Source organism: Cheilinus undulatus, linkage group 2, assembly GCF_018320785.1.
Source record: "Cheilinus undulatus linkage group 2, ASM1832078v1, whole genome shotgun sequence".
Classification (NCBI taxonomy): domain Eukaryota; kingdom Metazoa; phylum Chordata; class Actinopteri; order Labriformes; family Labridae; genus Cheilinus; species Cheilinus undulatus.
This window is the reverse complement of record NC_054866.1, coordinates 19,122,441-19,133,021: the sequence shown is the minus strand read 5'-3', so window position 1 is coordinate 19,133,021 and position 10,581 is coordinate 19,122,441. Positions and strand designations below refer to the sequence as shown.

The 10,581-nt window shown below is 38.3% G+C and overlaps 1 protein-coding gene across 3 annotated transcripts; it reads right to left on the bottom strand.

Annotated features, from left to right (window-relative positions):
• Positions 1 to 2,803: 2,803 nt before the first annotated feature.
• LOC121525949 (hepatitis A virus cellular receptor 1-like) lies at positions 2,804 to 10,246 on the bottom strand. Of its 3 annotated transcripts, none has more exons than XM_041812188.1 (5): positions 10,229 to 10,246; positions 5,404 to 5,492; positions 4,953 to 5,094; positions 3,402 to 3,532; positions 2,804 to 3,312 (listed from the first exon to the last, which is right to left on the bottom strand). In XM_041812188.1, exons 2-5 carry the CDS (start codon positions 5,468 to 5,470, stop codon positions 3,089 to 3,091), a joined length of 564 nt encoding a protein of 187 aa, XP_041668122.1. In that variant the 5' UTR covers positions 5,471 to 5,492; positions 10,229 to 10,246; the 3' UTR covers positions 2,804 to 3,088. The 3 variants fall into 3 exon arrangements, with proteins under 3 accessions (XP_041668122.1, XP_041668132.1, XP_041668115.1); XM_041812198.1 differs by lacking the exon at positions 10,229 to 10,246 and adding an exon at positions 9,899 to 9,917; XM_041812181.1 differs by lacking the exon at positions 10,229 to 10,246 and adding an exon at positions 7,510 to 7,601.
• Between the last annotated feature and the right edge of the window lie 335 nt (positions 10,247 to 10,581).

The window sequence follows — 10,581 nt, the reverse complement described above, 5'->3', positions numbered from 1 at the left end:
GGAGCATTGTAATTGGCTGAAGGGCTAACAGGAAGTTGTTTTACTTTCATTGCCAAAATGGCAGAATAATAAGCAACCTTCCAAAATTATCCTATCTCCCTCATGTAAATCTGCCCATATCATTCATATTCTTATACTCTGATAATGTCTAGTCAGCATCTTTGCATCCTTTGCCCGTCTTGCAACCATACTAGCAATGCTCACAGACTTGCATATAATGGAAATAATACTAACAAAGCTTGTACACCTCTAAATCTGAATTTCAACACTTTTGTAAGTTTATTTATGTTTGTATTTAATGTTTAATTCTTGTACATTAAGAGCAAAGCTTGTTCCTTATTGTGTAAGCATACTTGGCCAATAAAGTTAATCCTGCTTCTCACATTTTCATTACAAAAAAAAAAAAAAAAAAAAAAAAAAAAAATTAATATGGATTTAGAAATTTGTCTGAATAAACACCACACTTTGTGCTTGGATTAAAAATGTTCTGGAAGGGATATAACCATCAGGAGCCTTCTGTAGATCAGCAAAAAAGGGTAGATGCCAATCTTAGTTTTCTCCATAGAGTTAAGTTTTATAGCTCCAGAAAGAGTGTAAATAGCATGTGCTATCGTTTGATGATCCAGCGGGTTTAGAGGATATAATATGCAAGGTTCCTTAACCCTCCGGGACCATTCAAATATTTGTTACACTTGGGACCTTTAGCGCATAAAATGTGCTCCTCATATTGTCGCTATTAAAAAAAATATACATTTATATTTTATTCTACTTTTATGGAGCTCATTTTTTTCAGCTACATCAGACCTAAATATTGATACCAAATAGTTAGAATTTTTAACACTTTTAACCCTTTGAATGCCAGGTTTTTGTCATGATGGTACTATGTTTTCAGATGGAAAAAACAGAAAATATGAATTATTTTCAAAATACTACATGCAAAGTAGATTTTATGCGCTAAAGGTCCCAAGTGTGAGTATTTGTCACTGCATAAAAAATGATAATGCATGAAAATCAACTTTGCTGCTAATCATAGACATATCCCAGGCTCTAATAATACTAAAACAAAAAAAAAGTACTTTGCATGAAGTATATTGAAAATAATTCATATTTTCTGTTTTTTTTTTCCATCTGAAAACATAGTACCATCATTACAAAAACCTGGCATTCAATAGATCAAAATTGTTAAAAAATCAAACTATTTGGTATCAATATTTAGGTCTGATGTAGCTGAAAAAAATGAGCTCCATGATAGAAGAATCAAGTATAAATGTATAATTTTTTTAATAGTGACAATATGAGGAGTGCATTTTATGTGCTAAAGGTCGCAAGTGTGAGTATTTGTCACTGCATAAAAAATAATAATGCATGAAAATCAACTTTGCAGCTAATTACTGACATATCACAGGCCCTTATACCCCAAAACAAAAAAAAAGTACTTTGCATAAAGTATATTGAAAATAATTCATATTTTTTGTTTTTCCCTCTGAAAACATGGTGCCATCATGACAAAAACCTGGCATTCAAAGGGTTAAAATTGTTAAAAATTCAAATTATTTGGTATCAATACTTAGGCCTGATGTAGCTGAAAAAAATGAGCTCCATAAAAGAAGAATCAAATTTAAACGTATAATTTTTTTAATCGTGACAATATGAGGAGCGCATTTTATGCGCTAAAGGTCCCAAGTGTAACAATTGCTCATACAAAGTGTATTTTGGTCTTACTGTTGGAGCCGAGATGGAAATTAAAAGATCGAACAAAAATACACAGTCTTACCAAAATGCAGGCCAAATGCATAAACTCAGCCAAAGTTATCAAAAAATGAAAAGTGAAAAGTGCATAAAATGCGCACAAGGGTCCCAGAGGGTTAAATGTGCTAACGAAGTTAAAGAAATGGATTCAAAACAAGCCTTTTTTCCTGATTAGACTAAAAGCTTAATTCATTGTTTGCTACCCTTGAATTGGGACACATCTAGAAGATCATGTACTACTAATAATAATAATAATATCTTGAATTTATATAGCATCTTTCAAGAAACCCAAAGACGCTTTACAGGAACACATAGACATGGACAAACTATGTGAGGGGTAGGATGAGTGTAAGGGGTGGTTTAGTGAAGACTGTAGGCTGTGGTGAACAGGTGGTGCTTGAGACGTTTTTTGAAAATGTCCAGAGATGGAGTGCTACGGATGTCTGCAGGAAGAGTGTTCCAGAGGGTGAGAGCTGCAGCACTGAAGGCTCTGTCTCCATAGGTTTGGAGGTTGGTTTTGGGCATGGAAAGTAGGCCGGTGTCGAAGGTTGCGGGATGGTGTGTATGGAAGGAGGAGATCAGAAAGGTACTGGGGAGCCAGAGCATGGAGAGATTTGTATGTGAGGACGAGGACTTTGTAGTTGATACGGGACTTGATAGGGAGCCAGTGGTGGTGGATGAGGGTTGGAGTGATGTGTTGCCAGGGTCTAGTGCGGGTGAGAACTCTAGCTGCAGAGTTTTGGACGTACTGAAGCCTGTCCAGTGTTTTGCTTGGAACTCCAGACAGGACTCCATTACAGTAGTCCAGGCGGGAGGTTGTGAAAGCATGAATGAGTGTTTCAGCCACAGAATCAGGGAGTGATGGTCGGAGTCTGGAGATGTTCTTGAGATGATAGAAGGCAGATTTGGTGACAGACTTTATGTGGGACTGGAAGGAGAGGGTGGAGTCCAGGATAACGCCCAGGTTTCGGACCTCGGAGGACTAAGTTATATCAGAGTTAAATCAAACACAAAAGAAACCAACATATTTATTGCTTTAAAATTTTATTTCTGAAAGATCTCTATTAATCATTTTAACGAGCAGTAGTAGTATTGATTATAGTCCTAAAGTTGTCATACATCTGAGGATGTTACAGTGTGGAAAATTCAGATCTACATGGTTCCCAAAGTGATAATCATCAGAAATGCCAAAGAAAAATCAATCTTGTTAGGAATCACAGCAGTATGTTTCTTTGTTGTGTCATACAAAATTACATGCAGTTAAGTTGGCGGTTATGTCTTACTGAAGATGATTGATAGTGTAAGACAAAAATCAGAAAGCTGGAGCCGGTGTGGTAAATCAAGGAGTAGTAGTGGTTGTTTGTGAAGGACGTGTGGTAGTTTCAGGAGTAGTAGTGGGTGTTTGTGTAGGATGTGTGGTAGTTTCAGGAGTAGTAGTGGGTGTTTGTGTAGGATGTGTGGTAGTTTCAGGAGTAGTAGTGGGTGTTTGCTGTGCTGCAGGGTCATCCTTTGAAAATTCCAGGAAGACTTCATCGTATGCACACGGAATAAAACATCCGATCCCTATAACCCAAATACAGAAAAAGAGTTTAGAAATTGAATAAAACAAAATCCAAAAACAACCCAAAACTGAATCCTGACAAGGGACTTACCAACATCAGGAATGACGGTGCCGTTCCGAACAGCCTTTAGCTTCCAGAAGGTGTGCTGTGCACTACATCCATAAAGACCGTTCACACTCTCCAGGATTGGGCCTTTGTCGAAATCATTAGTGTACGTGAACCTACGATGACAACAGATGACTTTTAACTAAGCATCCCGTTCTCATAGTGATTCACTAATACATTTACAACCCTACACCAGAGTGAAGTCCTTCCCTGTCTAACAGCCCTTTTCAATGAAGACATGCATCTGTGTTTCTGAACATCAAGACCAACAAAAGAAAAATAGGGCGCATTTTGTCTTTTATTTTATTTTTGTCTTGTATTTATATTGTGGCCGGGTGATTAAGCACGTAATGTTATTTTCAACTGTAAATCGCCACTGTGTGACCACTATTAGGGCCCTATGATTTCCGCGTTAACGGAATCACAGATGGAATCCTGGATTTGGACAATAAAAACGGAATCTGCTATTTAATGTGAAAATAGCGGAAATTGAATGAATTTCACTGAAATGCTGTGTTCTTTAGAAAGAGGAACGTATATCTGGGGAATATGTTCCGGGAAACACTAAAGCGTGGCACAACGTGCGCCTTACTTCACAGACACCCACCCCGTCCCCTTATAAACAATAACAGCATGCCAAAGCAGCTGCACGAAGACACCAGCAAACATCACGTAGCTCAGCACGGGGCAGTACTGTGCGATATAATGTTATACCTTAAAGAAAACTCATCCGTGCTACGAGTTATTTCACCTCACCACACCAGAGAGTCACAGAGAGAGAGGAGTGTGTGTGCTAAACTGAGGTTATGGATGCTGAGGATGCAGGCCCTCTGAGGTTGTGTTGTACATGATTCTATGCCAGGTCTGGACCAAGGTCTCCATGTGTTAAACAGATCACAGAGAAATGTCAAACAATCAGGAGGAAGATTGGGAAAGGTCCAGATGGATTTTTTTACAGTCTCATTAATGTTCATTGGTTGAGAATAATCATGCTTGATGACTTTGACAGTATTAACAGGAAAAGAATTGATGATCTGTGGTAAAGAAAGGCTGGCAGACTTGATGTCCCATAAAGTTATGGCGATATCTTTCTTGTTCAGTTCTTGAGTAGCCATTAACTCAATAAAGACTTTCATTCTTATGCTTGCAACAGTTGGTTTCAGTTTTTCCTCAGTAAGTCCAGGAGAGAAATGCAATGCATTTGTTTTTAATGTATAACCTCATGTCACAAAAGGTGTGACACCATGGTGTTGTGAAAGTGTGGCTTCGTCTTTCAAGTTTAGCAGGAAACAAACCTGGCCTCATTCTGACTTGATGCTGTGTTACAGGAAAATGTTATGACACATTAGTCATCTGATGATCACAGAAATGCTCAGAGTCCCACCCAAAACCACAGACGAAACAAAAAAATGTCAGTCTTTGAGTACTCTACCCTACAGAGATTCCTTCATGAGGCAAAAGAAAATGTGACCCTTGAGTATAAAAATCCACTTTATTTAAGTTATTTAGATTAAAGAAAAAAGATTCTGAGCTTACATGAAGTTTTGGTTGGAGTCACGCAGTCTCTTCAGTCCACTCAGTAAGATTCCTTTGAAAGCCGTGTAGGTCTTGTAGGTCTTACTAGGAGTGTTTGTGACAGAGTTTGCCACCGTGACGTTGAAGGGAGTTTGGGCAAGGACTGAAATAAATAAAGTTAAAGTAATTATTACTATTGAGTGTAGAAAAAATATTTCCTTTCAATTTAACCCTCTGAGCTCTAAGCCATTTTCTAAACCATTTTGTCTCGCTTTGTAAAACATCAACCCTGTGGTATACAGTCAAGCTCTACACATAATGCTGGACATTATATTGGATTTAATCAGGCAATACGATGCTAACCCAAAACACAAAAATGAATTTGGACAGCATTTAGGTGTCTCACCTGGGGCATCATGTCTGAGGATATTAATTTTCAAACTCTAAGAAAACAAAGTATTTTGAATCTTACATGGAGCCGGAGTTCCAGGAAGAAACAGCAGCGGGACTGCGACGGAGAGCAGAGCTGGAATCATCATTGTCACCGCTTAACAGCACAGACTGAAAGATCACAACGGTGGATAAAATTAGAAGTTTTATCCATCATAAAGAACATTTGTGAAGAACAACAGAGGTTCAAACAGGATGTACACATCATAATATAATATTAATGCACAATTCAATGGATGACATTTTGGTGGAACTGTAATGAAATATAAGAATTTCAACAGTCAGTAGTGGATGTTCTTAGAGCTTCTTTAAAAAACAACCGCCTATGGGGAAAATCAAAGATGATGTGTGCTATTCCCTGTCAGCAGAAGTATCAACACTGGGATACCAAAAGACCCAAGTCCATGAAGCAGGCAGCCAGGGTTTCAATTTGACCTGCGTCACATTTCACTGCATGTCACCACACCCATTCTTTCTCCCCTTTTTTGGACTCCATCGAGTGTCTTATCCCTGGCATAAAGGCATAAAAAAGCAAAAAAAAAAAAAAAAAAAAATCTTAATAAAGGATGTAAAAGCCAGCATGAATAGAGTGGTTGTACAGGGTTACCTTTACCCTTTGAGTTGCTCTTACTTGAGAAACAAAGGTCATGCGAGTCATAGCCAGCAATCCTTAGGAAGAGAGTAACTCTCTGAGTTCTAAGTGTATTTCCACATTTTTTAACATGATTTTTTAATTCACCTTTTTTAAGGTACTTACAAATAATACCATCCCCAAGTGTTTTATATCAAAAATTTCAAGACAATCTCAGCTTTGTATATACCGAGGCCCATTTTTGTCCTTGAGCAAAGACTTATTTTAACCCGAATACTGAATTTTGAAATCCAATCTTTGAATATTTTTGAATCTCTTGTGAAAACACACCTTCACTCTTAGAGGGATTGTTTTGGTGTTTAAAATAGCTTGACCAAAGTCTTAACTTCACAAACGTAGTGGAATATGTGAATAAAATAATAGGTATATACAGAAAACATGTATAAAATGAAATTTTGTCGAACGATTGGCCCTGTAACTCCTGCTTTGAATCATGTGGGATGGCAAGTAAGGGCGAAAGAGAAAGATAAGATTCTTCCCTTCAAAGAAGTGTTTGAATTGCATTTCCACCACGTAAAATGACAAAAATATTAATAAAAACATGACGAAAACATTGTGAAGACACGGCAGCACGTACACCAGACTTAGACTTCTCACAATAATCGTTGACACCATCATCAATCTCAAAATGGTCATGCGTAAAAAAAGGAATGAAAATCATCCAGAACAGATAAAATCACCTCAGTGTTGAAGTGAAAGACATCTAGAAATGCTTTCTATGACTGCTATGTCAACAAACGTGAAGGTGGGTGTCATTATGAAGCTGGTTGCTCAAAGGTCAACTTATTAAGTCAAAGCTACTAGACTCAATCAAACTGTCATGTGACTTATTTAAAGGGAAAAAGATAGTGGGGACTACAATAGACTGGGAGATGAAGTTTCAATTGTTTAATCTGCATAATATGTTTCATTTATTCATTACTGTCTGTTCTTCAATATTTTTCTCACATCATCCATAATAAAAGAACTAATGTAGAACATCTCTGACATCTTAAATTTGCTTTGACATAAGATTAGGTGTCATATTTGCACTTTGCCATACATGTGTTTTTAGGCTTATATTTTGTATGTAGCACCAAGTCTAAAACGGAGCATTTTTAATCTAGATTTAGAAAATTTTTGACATTTATGCTCACATTAGATTTCCACTCTTATCTATTTGAATAAAAATGAGATATCAGCATCCTGATCATTCAGGTCAAAGGTAAACTTTATATAGAACTGTGTCCAGTTGTCGAGAAAGGTTAAGCCCTCAATGCAGAAATTGTATCCTTTCATCTTAAACCATATCCCATATTTTATGCAAAAAAAAAAAAAAAAAATTAAGTTACTTAAGTCCCTGGCTCCATGATCAAATGTTAATTTGTTGCCAGTGTCACCTAACAGTCAGCATAAAACTCCTTAAATCAGGATTAATCCGTAAAATCAGTCATCAAGAATACTATAAAAACTCTGTTATCATACATTGATTCTCACCTCAGTCAACCTTGAAAGTGAATGTTGCGATCTGATCCTTTGTCCTAGGATGACTGCTGGTTCAGTCCAACAAGATTCCAAGTTCATCTCAGTTATATCTCTCTGCCAAACAACGCATTATACCAGAACAACCACTCCTTACCAACATTCCAACTGTTTGCTGTCATAAAGAACATACCAAGCATGCATGGCTGTAAGTACCATTGAGGACACCGAGGTCATGTCCTCGGTGTTTTTTTCAAGTGACAAAAAGAAGGTGATATAACTGCAAATATACTTTGTGTCGGACATCACTTGCGGTAGATCATCCCTCGTAACTATACGATCTTTGGTCATCGCAGTGGTTTGTGGGTGGGCTGCCTCAAAAATCCGCCAGATTTGTACTGATTTTTAATATACAGACCACTACAACAGAGTCCAGCCAGGGTAACAGTAGAAGTCCATTTTACATCAGTGGTGTAGTCTCCGTGATACGTAGGTATACACCGTATACTCACTAGAACATGTTTATGATTTCCATATGCCCACTTCATGCGCAAGGATACGTTATTTAGAAGATAAAAGAAAGTTTTAAAAGATAATTTTGTGACAGCTTTCATACGTTGGTAAAAGCTTAAATTTAGTGGTACTCAACCCGCGGCTCTCGAGCCTCATGTGGCTCTTTAGTGACCCGTTGCGGCACTTTAAAGGCTTCCTTTAAGAAAATCCTCCTGAAATCCTCTATAAAAGGTGAAAACTGTCAGCAGTAAAGGCTCATTGCAATAAGTCATAAATTTAAGTCCACACAAAGAAGACAGACTTTAACTTCCAAATTCAAATTTAGACTTGTATATTATTACCGTCGGATGCGCGCTGGACGGAGGAACATGCGTAAAAGAGCGCAGAGGAAGTCCGCTGGTGGCGCGTCTCTTCAGTAAGTTCATTCATAGAGGTGTGCTGTTTTGTTCAAGGTGAAGCCTCTAATGCCCTCGTTTTAACACATTTCTTCAGTCACTTCCTGCCGATGCTCTCCCATACTCGTATTTGATGATTGCTTTTGCCATGCGCATCATCATCAACAAGCCAAACACACACGGATCACATCTTAAAATAATGTAAAATTAAGTAAAACTTGTCCAAACGTGGGTGCTTGATCTTAAAAATACTAAAAATAAATACTGCCAAAATGACAGAAAGATAAAAATGAAAGCAACAAACCGGCAGGGAAGAAAGATTTGTGAGGGGGAGCTGCAGGTGTGAGGCAGGGCCAGCTTTAGCCATTTGGAGGTCCAGGGCAAAGACCAATATGGGGACCCTCCCCCTTTAGCTAAAAGCAATAATAATGAGGAAAAAAAACCCAGCATAACTTTAAGTTAACAGAGTCGCAGAACAGTAAATGTCCAAATATTAAATATGAATATCCAAACATACACCCATAATTCATCAGCTCTTTGAAAAGCTTCTCATAGCTCTAAGTCATATTTTAGAAAGACTTTAGTCCAGGTGAAACTTACATAAATTAAAAAAAAAATGCTTATTATCTGTGAAATATCCTTTCTTCTGACACTATACAGACATTTTTATGTGGCCTATTGCATCCCATTACACACTAAAAAATGCTGGGTTGTTTTCCTAACCCATTCGCTGGGTAACTGGAGTTTGAGCAGATTGGGTTGCTTTTACCCAAGGTTGGGTTAATTATTTTGACCCAGCAGATTGGGTCAAATTTGGTGGGTTGAAGGGATGTGGGTGAGGCTGATCGCCATATTGGACACAGTAACTCCTTCTCCAGCTTCAGATGGATGCATGAGGAAATGGTGAGAAAAACTTAAGGTATTATGCTACAACATCTGCGTTTGAAAGCTTAATGTGGTAGCCGAATAGTTGTGTCATAGTTATTACTTCAAACCACAGTATTAGCTCGCTTAACCTCACTTGCCGACTCGAGGCTTTTTTCCGTGTTGCTTATGTGGCAAAGTAGGAATAAGGGGCTATGATAAATTTGTACCAATACAAGCCAGATAACGCCACCTAGGGACTTTCACCCAAGGAGTTTTACCCAGTTCTAAAGATGAGAGGCAACGCAGGTTCAGCTCTACAAGACAGATGTGGTTCAAAAAGCGAATAGAATTTATTTATAACTGTAAATGCAAAAATATAAGACTATAACTGGAAATGTCTGTGGAAAGAAAAGGAGGAGTTAGTAATTGCCAATGAATTTCAAGTCGAAATTTGTGGAAAGGATGTATCAAAATTTTATTACAATTTATTCTTTTAACAATTGGTCTTCAATTACTAAAACACTTCCAGGTGAAGTGACTAAAACTAAACAAAAAGGGAAGAGGGAGTGAGTGGAAGCTAGCAAGAGGGAGGCAGTCTACCAAAGGAAGTGTCCCAGGAGTGCACTTACCCACCACGCGTGAACTCACTGCAACACGGCAAACAGGTGCAGACTACTGTGTCCCAGTGCGCCTACCACTACAACAAAAAGGTGCCGGGAACCACCCAGAGTGCCTAGCCTCCACCGCTAGCCAGCAACCACTACACTGTAGGGGACAAGAAAGAAAAGTTACACTAAAGAAATAGTTAAAACTAAGTAAAACCAGTTTCAGCTAAAAAGGCCTATTTTAGTTACAACAATTCAATAAAATACTGACATGTCGTGATCAACTAAAGACAAAACTAAGGACAAAACTAAGGACAAAACAGCAGCTGATCGTGTCTGCCCAGCTACATTTACCCAGCTGTCCGCTGATCCCGCTTAACACCACTTGATTCAATGGACACCAAGATGACCAGGTAAAAGTGCGCAAACAGGAAGGAAACTCAGGTCTGACCATGTGTCAGCCACCAGGCAAAGACAAAGGAGAAAGGGCAGGTAACCCCCCACAGGTGGCTTAAGTAGGCTCTGCCAATCTGGAGGGGGAGGAGTTGACCTACTTTTGAGAGGCTGCACAGCTCACAGCCTCTGCACTAAGATTCTCTCTGCTACACTCGCTTACTAACTTGCTCGCTAGCTAGTCATTTTCACCTGATGTATCAACATTATAGTTTTCTGTCACTTTTTAAAGTAGGATACGTTGTTGTATTCAG

Coding starts and splice junctions, on each gene's coding strand:
- LOC121525949 (XM_041812188.1), bottom strand. CDS start 5,470: ATGATGATTCCAGCTCTGCTCTCCGTCGCAGTCCCGCTGCTGTTTCTT. Junction 3,533..4,952: donor GACTCCAACCAAAACTTCAT/GTAAGCTCAGAA, acceptor TTGTCATCGTAG/GTTCACGTACACTAATGATT. Junction 3,313..3,401: donor CACCGTCATTCCTGATGTTG/GTAAGTCCCTTG, acceptor TTTGGGTTATAG/GGATCGGATGTTTTATTCCG.